A 17181-nucleotide genomic window follows, 5' to 3' on the forward strand; every position below is an offset into this window, starting at 1 on the left:
TTCATATGAACAGGTAACGCACACACACATCCCTTCTGTTGGACAGCTGTGGTTTGGAAACACGGATTCCTCCGTCAGCAGGAGTTGTTTTTGTGTGTGTTTGTGTGTGTGTATGTGTGTGTGTGTGTGTGTGTGTGTGTGTGTGTCCCATCTGTGTTCCTTATACATGTCCGTGTCTAGTGCTCTTCCAGCATTTTGCTTGTATATCTCCATCTCTTCTGCGTCTTATCTGTTTCTGTTTCAGGGATCAGACCCGGCGTCTCACACGTGTCTCCTTCTCTTTGTTGTCCCCTCCCCCCCATAGCACGGCGCCAGAGGACGAGGACGAGGTCCTGCTGAGCCCGGAGGTGACCTACGGCCCCCCGGGGCTGGACCTGTCCTGCCCCGTGGCTCTGTCGGTGGCGCACTGCGCCGACCTCAGCGGCCCCACCGACGCCGCCTGGGCCGTCCGTCTGAAGAGGCGGACCCCGGAGAACAAGTGGGAGGTAAACCTCACCGTCACCGCTAGCCGACGCTAGGCGAAGGAAGGAGGAGCGAGACGACCGGAGCGCATCTTCGGTCGTCTCGAAGAAGAAGGCAAACGACACGAACGAAACGATAGTCACCAAAAAAGTCAACTGTATTATCAATTTCAAAATATGTGCCAGGCAGAGGAATTGAACTTGTGTTTGATCTCAGACCCACGGTGCAATAAGAATAAAATGATCAAATTGGGAAAATAAGATGAGTAATATTTACAATAAGTTAAATAATAATTACAATAAGATAAGTAATATTTACAATAGGTGAGGTGTGGTTATGAATCATTCTCTTGATTTTGTAAAACCGTGTCTTTTTATTGGGAGGGGGGAGGGGGTTAGTGAGTGCAGAGCCGTGGTTTCGGCCCTAAAATACCCCAAGCGTTGTGTGATTCGGTTGACTTGACATCAATCCCGCAGAATGCGGTGCGATGCGGTAGCGATGAGGCAGTGGATCCTCTGAAGTAAGTCCTCAGAGCAGTTAGTTTCAGAACAAGCTTATTATTTTGCATTTATCATGGAAATGGTGTTCCAGGCTTTGGGCTGTCAAGGTTATGGAGCCGGCTGCTGGTTAATATTTCAGCCGGTAAACCCATAAAGTGACATGGCCGGCACTCTGACTCCCTCTTCTCTGGGCTAATAACATGGATTGAGAGAAGCATTGAAATCTGCAGGCGTACTATATTATATTTTTTGTCTATGTGATGTAGTGAAGATTTAGTATACCTCCAAGTTTGGAGATTGTACTACAATAGATATAACCAGGGTGCGATTTGTGAAAAAACCAGAGGGGGGGATAATTTTGAGAAACATTTTAAAATGTTTCAAAATGAAGACGGACCCTGTGTATTTTGGTTGTTAATTATTACGATGTAATGGTGAAAATACTTTGGGTGGGGGGGATAATTTTTATCCCCACCGAGGATAAAAATAATTCAGCAGAGGGTAGGACGTGTAAACCAGAGGGGGGGATAATCCCCACCATCCCCACTGGCAAATCGCACCCTGGATATAACAGATATACAGGGCGTACACATGTCGGTTTTAACATAGAATCACGTTCTCTCTTCCATAGTTTTTTTATCGCCAACATTGCATGTGCATCGGAGTAACAAAATTTTCAAGAAATATTATTTGCAATGTTTTGGAGGCAGGGTGGTAAAGCAATGTGTGAGCGTGAGGCTCCTCACATGTAACTCCTTCAAACACCTCGTCTCATCACACCACACCTAAACAGAGCTGTGTTAGCATCACCTCAAACAACTGCCAAACACGTAGAGGAACAGACGGCGAGATGATTTTGAGATCAATCTGAACCACAGCCATCGTACCTTTCTTCCTTTTATTCATCCATCTAAACCCCTATTCATCCATCCCCAATTCTTCCATCCATCTCCCATTCATTCATCCATCCATCCATTTAAACCGCCACCCATCCATCTATTCTCATCCATCCTTACATCCAACCATGCATCTTAAACCCGATTCATCTATTCATCTCTCAATCATTCATCCTCCATTCATTCATTCATCCATCTTAACACACATTTATCCATCCATCCATCCATCCATCCAGCCAGCCAGCCTCCATCCATCAACCTCATATCCATCCATCCATCTCCTATTCTTCCATCCATCTATCCATCTCCAATTCATCAATCTCCTATTTATTCATCCATCCATCCAAACTTCCATCCATCAGTCCATCTCCTATTCATCCATCTATCTACATCAGCGCATTCCCTAGCAGAATAGCCCCACGCGTGTTGAATACTCTTGTCATGTATAGCTAACCCTATCAAAAGACTTTGGGGACCTCATAGGGCAGAACAATCCCCCCCGCCAGAGCCACACACTCTTCTGTGTTGCCTGCGGAGAAAGCCTGTGTGACCTCCCCTCTGCCCCTTGTCACTGTGTGTGTGTGTGTGTGTGTGTGTGTGTCTGTGTGTGTGTGTGTGTGTGTGTGTGTGTGTGTGTGTGTGTGTGTGTGTGTGCGTGTCTGTGTGTGCGTGTCTGTGTGTGTGTGTGTGTGTGTGTGTGTGTGTGTGTGTGTGCGTGTCTGTGTCTGTGTCTGTCTCTGTGTGTGGGTGTCTGTGTACGGAGCCCCTCTGGTGACATCTGGGAAAGAAAATAAATCTGTTTGCCTGTTTTAGTGATCTGTTTGCATGATTTAATAATCTTTGGCCAGAATTTAATAAATTGCGGGAACGAGATAATTAATTTGTGGCCACAGTTTAATAATTCATGGGAACAAGATAATTATTTTGTGGCCACAGTTTAATAATTTGTGGGAACGAGATTCTTATGTTGTGGCCACGAATTAACAATTAAAAAGGGGTGTCGCTGTGTTTTCTATTGTTGTAGCAGGGGTTAGACGCATGTCGGCTATGGACAAGATAGAAGAGATATCGTTCTATTTTAACCTCGGAATGAATTACAATGACATTCTAAAGTCACTTGCTGATAGGCAAGGAGTTATTATATGTAAGAGGCTCTTAATTAGGCTGCTTAAACTGCACAGGTACAGCCGAAGACAATATGATGACCTCGGTGACGTGATAGACTTTATCATGCAACAGCTGAAGGGAAATGGAAACCTGCATGGATACAGATGGATGTACAGCAAATGCATGCAACATGGCATTCGTGCAAAAAAGGAAGATGTGCATTTGATTCTTGCAGCTCTTGATCCTGACTCTTCAGCCATGCACCGTTCCAGGTGATTAAACCGCAGGATGTATTTTGCTGAAGGACCTAATTATATCTGACATACCGATTCATATGATAAATTAAAACCAAATGGAATCTGCATCAATGGTTGCATAGACGGCTTTTCCCGTAAAATAATTTGGCTTAAAGCGGCATACACCAGCAGTGATCCACATGTCATGTCAGTTCTGGCTAGCAATGAACTGTTCCCACAAATTATTAAACTGTGGCCACAAAATAATTATCTCGTTCCCGCAATTTATTCAATTGTGACCACAGATTATTAACTCGGGAAAACAGATCACTAAGTCGGGAAAACAGATTTTTTCTTTTTCCCCGATGTCACCAGAGGGCCGAAGACAATATGAGACAGTATCTGTGTGTCTGTGTGTGGGTGACATTTACACAGGATGTAATTTGCCAGCAGAAACGTGTCGCACCAAAGGGAGCCATGAAAAGACACATCCTTTACGTGTTTTAGACAGCATTGAGAAAAAACTGAGATGAGAAGAGAAGTAAAAAAAGTCTGGTAGGAGAAGTCATTGAGGAAGAACAGAAAGAAAGAGGTATGGATAGGGGAGGGAGGGAGGGAGGGGGAGGGAGAGGGAGGATGAAGATAGGAGACTGAAGGAGGGAAGGAAGGAGAGAGGGAGGGAGGGAGGGAGGAAGGATTAAGGCAGGAGACAGGAGATATGAGAGATGGAGGGAGGGAGGGGTAGAGGGAGGGAGAGGGAGGGAATGAGTTGTCCCTCAAGAAGAAGCAACAGCGTGACCCCTCTCTGTCAGTGTGAAATAATGAGCACTTTGTCTCATGCAAAATGCCTCCACGATCCCTGATCCCCGGGCTTTACTGAAATTAAAGCTCTCTCTCTCTCTCTCTTTCTCTCTCTCTCTCTCTCTCTCCCTCTCTCACCCTCTCACCCTCTCTGTCTCTCTCTCTCTCTCTCTCTCCCTCTCTCTCTCTCTCTCTCTCTCCCTCTCGGCTCCCTCTATCTTCATTTGTCATTGTGTCTCTTTAACATGTACTCTTCTACGACTGGAACGTGAGGCTTCTAGCCCTCTTCTTGGCTGCTCTGTGGGGAGGGAATGGCACAGAGAGCCTCCACGCTGGAGGAATGCCTGGAGGTCAAGCGTTTGTCATTATTTTAACTTTTTTTCCCCAAATTAAAATGTATATCTAGTAAGCTGCACACGTTTTAGATTGACCAATCAGAACGCAGAACACAACCCTACAGGCTAGTGCAAGACACCGCAGGCTAGTGCATGACACTACAGGCTAGTGCACGACACTACAGGCTAGTGCACAAGACTTAAGGCTAGTGCACGACACCGCAGGCTAGTGCATGACACTACAGGCTAGTGCACAAGACTTAAGGCTAGTGCACTACACCACAGGCTAGTGCACAACACCACATGCTAGTGCACGACACCAAAGGCTAGTGCACAAGACTATGCCTCTTTCTATGACCGTGCTTTACCTTCCTTAACCTGACTTAACCTTAATTTATGCTTTTTTTATGCCGCCATTAAATGTCTGGCTGCCTGTTTGGCACCTAATGCACTCCCTAAATCCCTGAAATGAGGGATGTCTCTTGTGTGCTCCTCCTCAAAGCTCCCTCCCTTTGGATTTGGGAGGTTTTCCTTGGCCCTTGAGAGCGGTGGTTCTCAAACTACGGGTTGGTACCCTGAAGCCTGCTTTTAAGTCACCGCAAGTCGACCCACATCGACATACTCAGGGCGACTCCCTTCCCTCGTGTCGTTTTCGGTTCTTCTCAAAGACGTCTCTGAGGAGTGTTTGTGGGTTTGTCAGTATGATCCTTCAGTCCGGTGCCCCCCCTGTGATTTGGTAAAACACCGCCTCCGCATCATTACGGTCAGAGCAGCGACTCCAGACGCCAGGGCGATGCGGGTGCCAGACGCTCGCTCTCAGCACGCCATGCATCACGCCGACCGCCGGTCATGCTCAAATGGGTCCCAGCGGAGCCCAGGACTGTCTCAGCGTAGAGGAGACACTCTCCTACTGCTCTGATGTGAATGTGCAGGCCTATGTGTCTGGGCTGTTCCGTTGGGTCATTAGCATGTTGTTTTGTCTGAGCCTATATTACAAAACTGTATATAGCAAAGAATAACTCAACAGGGATGGGTTTTACAAAAACATGAATTATTCTAAAAATGAATCATGAGTATGGTCGAAGACAGAGGATAAGTGTTCTCTGTCTCACTCTTATTGACATGGTCGTGAGAATGCAAACATCCATGGGTGGGGTCTGGTACTCCAAGGTACCTTCAGAGGAGGGTCATGGCATGAACAGGTTTGGTAACACCTGCTTTAGAGGGCATAGGTGTGGATGGGGACTTGACGCCCGTTTTGGACTGGGCCTGGGATTGAGGGCTGCTGATTCCAACCTGTTGACCTGGATCTTGCCTCAACAGGAAGTGATGTCCATGGACGAGGAGAGCACCTCCTGCTACGGCCTCCTGGAGGCGGAGCGGTGCCACCTGCTGCTGGGCCACCCGGGCCACTACGCCCTGGTGGGCCGGCCCCTGAGCCAGGCAGCCGCCAAGAGGCTGAGGCTGGCCGTGTTCGGGAGCCCCGACCTCAGCAACCCGCTGGGCTACAACCTGAGGGTGTACTGCGTGGACGACACCCCCCACGCCCTGCAGGTGAGGGGAAGGGGGGGGGGGGAGGATTATAATGATGAAGAGGAAGAGGAGGACAAGGAGGAGGAGGAGAAGGGGGAGGAGGAGGAAATTAGGATTATAATGATGGGAGGGTGACTATGATTATGATGATGAATAGAGGGAGGAGGAGGCAGAGGATGAAAAGGAAGGTGATCATGATCATTTCAACATTTTTAGAGTGTCTTATGATTATTTTGAGGTTCAGTGGTATGTTTACATTAACATGAACGTCTTCACGTGGTTCAGACAATGCTTTTGTCCAAAGTTGGTCGCTACTCAATGCACGATGCTCAACACAGTACAAAAGGGAGGAACGAGAAGAAAAGTCCAACTGCTGTAAACTCTTAAGTTTCTAAAAATGTGTAGGTAAGTTTCTTAAAATTGCTCCCACGGAGCAACTGGGCCGAGTTCCTCAGAACACGAGGTTAGATGCCTTCAGCCTCCATCCACAGACACAGCAACAAAGTGCAGATCCCTTATAACAGCTCAAATATCACAGTGCACAACTCAGCCATGCACAAGTCTCGGGTCTCCTCCAGTCTTCAGACGGGTTCTGTAAGATAGAGAGGGATTCTGCAGATTCATCTTCGGTGTATTGTGCATACACACAAAATACACATAATGTACTGTACTTGCATAATTAATACACATGACCATGCATATGTATACAAATAAATTGTAAAGGTTTTAAAAAATATTATTATCATTATATTTATTAATAATTCAAAGTCCAAAAGTTCAGTATGCACTCTGAACTGTAAATATTTTAAACAACATTAAATATGACATTGTATGTTGTTTTGACGTTATGTACTCTTGATGAACTGCTGGTTGAAAGCCTACTCAAAGTCCTGTATGCAGCATTTGACATTTGAAAGGAATAAAATGGAAAATAAACAACAGTGGTTGTTGATTAGTCCGTAGTTCTTATTGACTTTACTGCTATTGGTAAAGCATGCATCAAGTCCATACTTTAAATATGATTTGACGTATGGATGATGCATATATCCATGTTTTATGCTATGAACACCTAATGAACACTGTCGTCACAAGAAAAACAATTATATTCATAATCATAGACATTTACAATAACCATATGTGCGATGCATTTACAGAAGAGCAGTATTTAAATACACTATGATATAGATATAGTCGCGTACCTGAGTTTTCAGTAGTAGTAGTACGATCCTCGTGGCTTCCATTTCTTCACAAGTGGTAGATAATTAAAGGCATTCAATGCAATGAATGCTCAGGAGGGACTGAAGCCAGTTTGTGTGTGTGTGTGTGTGTGTGTGTGTGTGTGTGTGTGTGTGTGTGTGTGTGTGTGTGTTTTTGTTTGGGGGGGGGGGGAGATGCTCATGTACTTTGTAAACTCTATTTAATTGCCTTTGTTCTGTTGGTGATTAGACATGAGTTGTGCGTTTGGTCCCCCAATGAATCACTTCCTTCCTGGAAGTTTACAACACATGAACTTTATCTGGATGTTTCTCCTCCTCCTCTGTTTAAAATGCGCCCGTCCAGCCCGCTGAAGCCACGGGGGGGAGGTGCTTAGAAGAACCAAAGCGGGGCTTTTTAATTACAAACACTAGAGAGCTTGGCGAGGTCCCTCCCCCCGGCCCCCCCTGCTAAGCCTAATTGAAGGTGCAGGTAATTAAACGTGAGGCGGGTTATTATTCCACTCTGTGCGGCGCGCGTCTACATTACAACATTACAATCAGGAGCCTCTCCCAGTGGGGTTGCTGGTGCGGCGTGCCGGGGTGCTGCTCAACGGCAGTCTGCCCCGTGGTCAAACACACCGGGGCGGCGGTAACAGGTTTTACCTCATTATGTGCCACTTTCCAAGATTATCAGGGTAATTAATTCCATGTTTTTTATCATAGTTGTCACCGGTAACCAATTAGCATCACGCTGCTATGCTGTCGCTGGGGGAAGGAGAAGTGTTTTGACTCAGAGCTGTTTTCATTCACAGTAAACCAAACGAAAAAAGAAACAGCACCGTTTGCAGAGACTCCGCCCACTAGCTGCGGTGGATGAAGGATGCAGCCTGTGAACGCACAGCCAAGGCATTGCATGATGGCGCTCTCGTTAGTTCACTGTTCGTTCGCATTGCCTGGTGTGAATTGATAAACAGCTAGTAAGTACTCTTCCATCAGACAAGCACCCGGAAAAGTGATACAATACGTGGGGTTGGAAGAATCTGTTCTTACCCTCATCTCATTAAACACATTATTTTGGAAAGTTGCACAAAATATGTTATAAAAACACTTTCCCTCACATTTGCCTCAATGTGTTGAATCTGTTGTTTTTTTAACACCCTTTTAATATATCAAAATAAAATAAACAGTTCTAGTCTTCATAATGTTGACATGCAGATGAAGTGCATTTAAAATCACTAAAACAACAAATAAAATGTGTTATAAATACATTTCCCGAGACCAATCTGCGCATCTTTCTCGATGAAACTTCTCTTCAGCGCACAGACACACGCTCATGTTTTATTGTGCAGGCCTGGAAACAAGATGATGTCTCCTGTCGTTGAAACCCGATCATCCGTATCGACGAATGGAGATTGCGTTAAATTACCATATGGATATCGCAATGAAGTGCATTCAGACACAGGGTAATTATATCTGTGCAGCGAGCGGTGGTATTATGATATTGTTACGAATGGCAGGTTTTTTGTAGATATACATCTTATTGTCAATAGGAGAAGTAGTCTTGTCATTTTTTTTAATGATGTATATTATAGGTTGTTTAGTCTAGGAGGGGATTAGTGGTTAAGTTTAGGTATGAGGTGTACTTATACGTTTATAAGGTCGAAGGAAAGAAAAGACAGTGATCTACAAGAGGCAGTCATCTTGGGGCGGTCAGTTTTGATCGTTTGTCAGGTCTTACACACTAAGAACAACTGAATACTTCAAAAGAGAATCAGAGGAAGAAAGGAATTCCAACATGGTCTGAATCACACGAATAAAGGTCAGCCAGCATACTGCAGTCATTCAAACCGGCCACTATCTGGTTGTTAAAGAGTTCTGGGGGAGGATTTCTCGCTATTCCCCTCCCCTACACGAGTAAATCACACACACACACACCACCCCGGTGTGGAAATGACAACATTAAAAGCCTCAGAAGAACTCAGCCAGACTTTGAACTTGATTATAGAAGACAACATGCTGATGTTGACCAGAGACTAAGATGAACCGTCCAAGGTACTTGTTATTCAAGTGGTTTTATATCCTAGATCCATTAGGCTAAGGTTGATGAGTGTGGATCGACACATTTATTTGAATGACCACTGTTCAATTAAAGGGTCATGCTATTTATTTTTTTCGTCCGTATGATTAGCAGCAGTGACACGATTATCTCTCGATGGCTGTTGGATGAATAATGAAGCCACACGGCTAGGCTAGAGAGAGAGAGAGAGAGAGAGAGAGAGACCCAAACAACTGCAAAAGTAGTATAACAAAATGCGTAAAAAATCGATACACAGTGTGCACTTTCGAATTTGAGCTCGCCCTTGTCGGCACAATGTAGAATCATGCCTGTGGTTGGTGGAGTTGGATTACACACATGCATTATTGATATTAATCAGTGTTGAGCAGATGGACTATTTCCCCCCTTCTGATTTTGCTTGCTGCTTTCGGTTGGTTTTCTCCCTCTCTCTTTTGAACGGTTTTGACTCGTTATTTTCATCTGCTGTTCAATTTTTTTTTTCTTCTCTGTTATTATTTCATGGTGATATGTTGATAGATGATAATTACATTCAGACTAATGTTTGGCCCATGCTTCCCATAATGCATCTTGTGGAAGTGAACTGCCCTCCTGTTCGTAGTAAAGCTGGCCAGCCCAGACAGTCGTTTAACAGTGAGGTCTTCTGAGTTGATGCATTGTTTGTCTAAAATCAACGACTGAGGAGGCTTAAATGATCTGAGGAGACTGCTGTGAGTTGTTTTTGTCTGTGAAGAGGATATCTTCACAAAGGAACTACGGCTACATTCCAATAGTCGCTCTGCAGCGGATCCCGCTCAGCTCTAGCGTCCTCAGATCTCCATTGGTCCAATCTGTTTCTAAATACGCAGTGAGAGCAGCGGCCTTTAGGGGGGGATCACACTGAAGGCTCTGGAGGCTGTAGGGTGGGGAGCGTGTTACCCTGCCTTTAGGGGGGGATTACACTGAAGGCTCTGGAGGCTGTAGGGTGGGGAGCGTGTTACCCTGCCTTTAGGGGGGGATCACACTGAAGGCTCTGGAGGCTGTAGGGTGGGGAGCGTGTTACCCTGCCTTTAGGGGGGGATCACACTGAAGGCTCTGGAGGCTGTAGGGTGGGGAGCGTGTTACCCTGCCTTTAGGGGGGATCACACTGAAGGCTCTGGAGGCTGTAGGGTGGGGGCCGTGTTCAGTGTTGGGAAAGTTCACTTTCTTCGTGAACTAGTTCAAAGTTCAGTTCACAAATTTTAAAATGAACTAGTTCAGTTAAACGTTCATAATTCAAAATTTTGAACTAAGTTCACAGTTCCAAAAAATGAACTAGTTCATAGTTCTTTTTTTCAATATGTTGCTGTGAGCCTTTCGTTTTTTCCGGTATTTTGAACATTGAGCCCCCTTTGTGGTTTGTCTAGGATGATATAGAGTGGTTTAATCAAGTATCGTAGCAAAATACAGTTTCTATCGTGTTTTATTGCACATTTAGCGCATTTTGTAAATCCCATTGATTTCTTTTGGAAGACTCATTGCTCGTTGGCGGAAACGGAAAGGGGGGGTGTTCACGTTTGATTGTAGTCTTTTCGCTCGGTTCTAGCCCTACTGATGAGACGGAGAACCGAGCGAAAAGACTACAACCAAACGTGAACAGCCCCCCTTTCCGTTTCCGGCCAACAAGCAATGATTCTAGGAGGTATTCTACTCCGCTGAGCTATGAGCCAGAGAGCTAACGTTATGGATTGTACATATTTATAATTCGAAATTCGTCTGAGCCTTTATACCACAAATACTCTAGGGTCTATAGCATATAACCGCTTTGTCTGATTACAGTTTAATTCATTTTCCACAATTTAACAGCTCTCGTTTTGAAGAATAATCACTGCGCCATTCGTTTCAATGGGAATCGCGCTGGTCTATACTTTCAAAATAAATTGTACATATTTATAATTTGAAATTCGTCCCAGCCTTTATATGACAGATACTATAGGGTCTGTAGCATATAACCACCTTTTCTGATTACAGTTTAATGTAACAGTAAGCTGGCAACACCTCAACTGCAAATGAACCGCACGGAGATTACCATGGCAACCCGTCAAACAACACGGCGATCTGCTCGCGCATCCGCCGTGTTGATAAACAAATACCCCCCCCATTGAACGAAGTTAAACCGAGTGAGCGTGCCGTTCACTGACACCAGAATGAACGAGTTCACAGTAACGTTCATCAGGCAGTAATACAGTACGTTCAGTTCACGTTCGCCCAAAATATGAACGAGTTCATGAACTTTCGTTCAGTGAACGCGTTCAGGCACACTGGCCGTGTTACCCTGCCTTTCTGTTGAAGCCCAGATGAAAGCAGATGTTTTTACTGCTGCCAACGCAGAACGTCTGCACTTAACCCCGCCATGACGGCGGGCGCTTTCAGTCCGGAGTTTTAGTTGTTTTTTTTACTCACTCAAACAGAAAAAAGAGTGAAGAGACAACAACGCAAAAGCAGGCAGCAAAACACTTGCTGACAGTTACAAAACAGCCATTCCCCGGCTGTTACATAGAGTTGGTTGTGATCAGGCCACTTCAGACGGCCATTAAAGGGTCATTCCGGTGTAAAATGGATTTGGGATATGTTTTGTATGATAACAAGTTGAAACGTTCGTTTTGGAGCACAGAAAAGGTATATAGACGCTTTCTTCAGTTGGCTGTTTTTAGCCGATTCCATCAAAATGCTATAAACTTGGAACGATGGGGCCACTGGTTATGGTAAAAACTAAATCGCTATTTTAAACCACTTAAAAGGCTAAAAGTTGCCCGACACTTCTTTGGTAGTATAATAAGGGTCTTAACATATAAAACAAGGCATTGAGAACTTTGTAAGTGTACAGATTGTTTATTAAAAAGGACATTTTATACACACAATACCATCAGTAGATCACCCGTCGACACCATTTTGTTTTTAAGACTCGATAGATAGATTGACCAACACAGAGATTGTGACATCCGTCAGCAACACACAAGCTCTGTGTTCGTCAATCTACTTAAAAACAAAATGGCGTCGTCGGGTGATCTACTGATGGTATTGTGTGTATAAAATGTCATTTTTAATAAACAATCTGTACACTTACAAAGTTCTCAATGCCTTGTTTTATACAGTGGGGCAAAAAAGTATTTAGTCAGCCACCAATTGTGCAAGTTCTCCCACTTAAAAAGATGAGAGAGGCCTGTAATTTTCATCATAGGTATACCTCAGCTATGAGAGACAAAATGAAAAAAAAAGAATCTAGAAAATCACATTGTCTGATTTTTAAAGAATTTATTTGCAAATTATGGTGGAAAATAAGTATTTGGTCAATAACAAAAGGTCATCTCAAAACTTTGTTACATGCCCTTTGTTGGCAATGACAGAGGTCAAACGTTTTCTGTAAGTCTTTACAAGGTTTTCACACACTGCTGCTGGTATTTTGGCCCATTCCTCCATGCAGATCTCCTCTAGAGCAGTGATGTTTTTGGGCCTTCGCTGGGCAACACAGACTTTCAACTCCCTCCAAAGATTTTCTATGGGGTTGAGATCTGGAGACTGGCTAGGCCACTCCAGGACCTTGAAATGCTTCTTACGAAGCTACTCCTTCGTTGCCCAGGCGGTGTGTTTGGGGTCATTGTCATGCTGAAAGCCCCAGCCACGTTTCATCTTCAGTGCCCTTGCTGATGGAGGGAGGTTTTCACTCAAAATCTCACGATACATGGCCCCATTAATTCTTCCGTCACACGGATCAGACGTCCTGGTCCCTTGGCAGAAAAACAGCCCCAAAGCATGATGTTTCCACCCCCATGCTTCACTGTAGGTATGGTGTTCTTTGGATGCAACTCAGCATTCTTTCTCCTCCAAACACGACGAGTTGAGTTTTTACCAAAAAGTTCTATTTTGGTTTCATCTGACCATATGACATTCTCCCAATCCTGTTCTGGATCATCCAAATGCTCTCTAGCAAACTTCAAACGGGCCCGGACATGCACTGGCTTTAGCAGGGGGACACGTCTGGCACTGCAGGATTTGAGTCCCTGGCGGCGTAGTGTGTTAGTGATGGTAGCCTTTGTTACTTTGGTCCCAGCTCTCTGGAGGTCATTCACTAGGTCCCCCCGTGTGGTTGTGGGATTTTTGTTCACCGTTCTTGTGATCATTTTGACCCCACAGGGTGAGATCTTGCGTGGAGCCCCAGATCGAGGGAGATTATCAGTGGTCTTGTATGTATTCCATTTCCTAATAATTGCTCCCACAGTTGATTTCTTCACACCAAGCTGCTTACCTATTGCAGATTCAGACTTCCCAGCCTAGTGCAGGTCTACAATTGTGTTTCTGGTGTCCTTTGACAGCTCTTTGGTCTTGGCCATAGTGGAGTTTGGAGTGTGACTGTTTGAGGTTGTGGACAGGTGTCTTTTATACTGATAAGGAGTTCAAACAGGTGCCATTAATATAGGTAACAAGTGAAGGACAGAGGAGCCTCTTAAAGAAGAAGTTACAGGTCTGTGACAGCCAGAAATCTTGCTGGTTTGTAGGTGACCAAATACTTATTTTCCACCATAATTTGCAAATAAATTCTTAAAAAATCAGACAATGTGATTTTCTGGATTTTTTTTTTTCATTTTGTCTCATAGCTGAGGTTTACCGATGATAAAAATTACAGGCCTCTCTCGTCTTTGTAAGTGGGAGAACTTGCACAATTGGTGGCTGACTAAATACTTTTTTGCCCCACTGTATGTTAAGACCCTTATTATACTATACTACAAAGAAGTGTTGGGCTACTTTTAGCCTTTTAAGTGGTTTAAAATAGTGCTTTAGTTTTTACCATTACCAGTGCCCCCATCGTTCCAAGTTTATAGTGTTTTGATAAAATCGGCTTAAAACAGCCAACTGAAGAAAGCGTCTAAATGCGGTTTTTGTGCTCCAAAACGAACGTTTCAACTCGTTATCATACAAAACATATCCCAAATCCATTATACAACAGAATTACCCTTTAAGCGTGTATGTGAAGGCTGTGATTGGCTCAGATCCTCATCGACAGTCAACCTCCCCTTTAATACCGCCAAACCTTCTCTGCCGGATCGATTCCAAAACAAGGCCTCTGAATTCAATTGGTTAGACCTGCAACCAATCAGAGCAATGAGCAACTTAACATAGTCCTATCCTCTGAACAGTCGTTCTGCCCTGCGTTAGATCAATGGTTGGGACTGGTCTGCTGGAGCTCTGTCTGAACAGGAGGGGGGCCGGACGCATATGTCCAGAGCAAACTAAACACAAGGCTTACCTTTCTCCTGCTCGACCACTGAGGGCTCGTCTCTTCCAGGGAATAGTAAACGAGCAATAGGAAGGAGGACCACCGAAAATAGCTGTGGACCGCAGCCCGTGTGTGCATTGTACAGAGATAACTCATCCGGCCCTCTCCCCTGGACCCCGGTCCCCTCAGACCGTGGCGGTGCTGGAGTGTGTGAGGGGAGGCCGTCTGCTGGAGGAGCCCAGGACGCTGCAGTTCAGTGGGAACGGCTTCAGCCTGCAGGTCTCCATCCAGGACCTCCCACAGCTCCTCTGGAGCATCAAGCCCTTCACCACCTGCCAGGTACGCCCCGGAGATACGGGGTGGGTGTGGGTGTGGGTTTGAGTGAGTGCCTGTGTGTGAGTGTGTGCCTGTGTACATGTATGCCTGTACAGGTGTGCATGTGTGTGTCAGTGACTGGGTAACTAAGTTAGTGTGCGTATATAGGTGTGGGTTTGTGTGGGTGTGTGTGTGAGTGAGTTAATGTGCATGTACAGGTGTTGGTGCCCATGTGCCCGTTTGCACAAGCTTATGTGCAGTGTTGGGAACTTTACTTTAAAAATGTAATTAGTTATAGTTAATCACTACTTGTTCCAAAAAGTAACTGAGTTAGTAACTGAATTACTCTATAATAAAAGTAACTAGTTACCAGGGAAAGTAACTATTTGCATTACTGTAAAAATAGAGTTGCTATATGCCAAGGAATTTGGATTTTTCTGAGCAGTTTTCACTTGGCCTTAAGGTGTTAAATGGTTGAACTGCCCATTCAAGGCCATGATATACTTCCAAATTTTTTTATTTTGCTTAGTTGCAAAGGCTGTGGAACATCTGCCGAATACTGCAGAAAATGCCAACTTTTCATCGGATTGCTCCGGACTCGCCATTTCTGCTGCTTCATCGAATCTGTTTGGTGTGTGCGTTTGCGTGTGTGGCGCGCGTGTCCTGGCTTGTGTGTAAAAACACTGGCTCCGATTGGCTACCATGAAACATGACTGCCTTAGCCAATCATAATCGCTTATCTCGTTGTTAACCCACCCGGTCTCCTCACTAGCAGTTTGTGTTTGGAGTCAGGGGTGCGTTCGGATTACGCAGCTTATTCAATCAATTCATAGTAACGCACCGCATTTAACGTACAGTAACGGTAACGGCGTTGTAACGACGGAAACAGTAATTAGTTAGATTACCCTGTTACTGAAAAAATAACGGCGTTATTTTAAACAGCGTTATTACAAACACTGTTTATGTGCGATACAGACATTATAATTCATAGCTGACCAACACTGGCTCCACTGTAACAGCTAACAGTGCAGTAGCTGTTACACTGCAGTGTTACAGTGTGACTGTACTAGCAATGAAGCAGAACACCCGTGTGTGTGTTCCGCCCCTGATCCGTCATGTTGATCCCGCCAGTGACATCTTATTAGTGGATAAATCCTCTTCCAGCGCTCCCAACCCCCGGATGGAGCTTCCTTCCCCCCCCCCCCCCCCAGCAGCGCTAACGATGCTGTCAGCCCGTCTCGTTGAGCCAGAGATCACCGTTGTTTTAAAAGCAAGAGTTGGAACCGATTCGACCGCTCAGAGGGGTCCGGCCTGACCTCTTGGGCCGCGTTCTCCGTAAGCACTAAACCTTCAATCCCGAGCGGTCCAATCAAAACCTGTTTTAATTGAAACCTATGGAATGGACTGAAGCAGGCATTAATGAATGAAGGGAATACAAAAAAAAGACTTGTTTTTTCTCAAGAGGTGATTTAAACAACACAAAAACAACACAAAAAAGCAATCAGCTGCTCGGTCCATATTGAGTCTGACCCCCTCTCTCTCTCTCTCTCTCTCTCTCTCTCTCTCTCTTTCCTCTGGCGGCAGGAGTTCTCGTTCGCCCAGGTGTGGGGCCGGGACCACCACCCGCTGCAGTGTGCCTTCTCCCTGGAGAGCCTCGGCCCCCCGCCCACGCCCCCGCAGCTCTCCTGCAAGATCAGCGTACGGCAGGTCAAAGGTCGCGAGCAGATCCTCCAGGTGTACACGCCGGCGGCGGAGGTGAGCCCAGAGAGTGGGAGTACGAGGAAGGGGGAGAGAGAGGGAGAGAAGGGGGGAGGGAGAGGGAGAAAGAGGAAGGAAGGGGGGAGAAGAGAGTGGGAGAAAGGGGAAGAAAGAGGGACGGAAGGGGAGAAGGGGGAGGGAGAGGGAGAAAGGAGGAAAGAGTAACAGCACATGTTTCTCTACAAAATCCACAGAGAAAGAAAGACATGTACTCATCATTTGATAGGCATTGTTTTCAAACTAGACGTGCTTCAGTCTGATTGTTCCATTACTCTTTTTCCCTCCTTCATCTTCCTCATTCTGCTCCCTCCTCTTCTTCGTCCAACAGAGTGAAAAGCGGCCGATTCCTCTCTTCCAGCCATCAGCCTTCAAGATCCCCCCGTCCATCCATCAGCGTATTTGTGCCACCTTCGACTCGGCAAACTCAAAGGGCAAAGACTGACAGCTGTTGGCCGAGAAGACGTGCATTGCCTCCTATGTTGTCTCTGGGTCCACTTAAGAAAATGAAGATACTTGTGCACCATTGATTAATGGATGATACATGGCAAGCAAATTTCACGTGGGTCAATATTGTAAATATGAAACTGTTCTTAATGTTTTATCTGAAAAAATAAAGGTTGAATAAAATAAATGAATATAAAATAATTGAAAATAAAAATCATCACTTAATTACAAAAATATAAATTTTTATAGAAATATAATATTTCAATAACAGAATTACTTATTTACATTATT

The 17181-nt window shown here is 45.0% G+C and overlaps 1 protein-coding gene across 1 annotated transcript in view; it reads left to right on the forward strand.

Moving 5' to 3' along the window:
* The window catches only part of LOC307074209 (netrin receptor UNC5D-like), a gene marked incomplete at both ends in the record, with an annotated part of 151846 nt that extends 134958 nt beyond the window's left edge, over positions 1-16888 (forward strand). The window contains 5 exons of the mRNA XM_079734233.1: positions 305-485; positions 5661-5891; positions 14563-14712; positions 16273-16443; positions 16775-16888. Of these exons, the coding sequence (XP_079590359.1) occupies positions 305-485; positions 5661-5891; positions 14563-14712; positions 16273-16443; positions 16775-16888 (847 nt within the window). The remainder of the gene's footprint in view (positions 1-304; positions 486-5660; positions 5892-14562; positions 14713-16272; positions 16444-16774) is intronic.
* Between the last annotated feature and the right edge of the window lie 293 nt (positions 16889-17181).

This window comes from Pollachius pollachius (genome assembly GCF_949987615.1).
Source record: "Pollachius pollachius genome assembly, chromosome: 4".
Classification (NCBI taxonomy): Eukaryota; Metazoa; Chordata; class Actinopteri; order Gadiformes; family Gadidae; genus Pollachius; species Pollachius pollachius.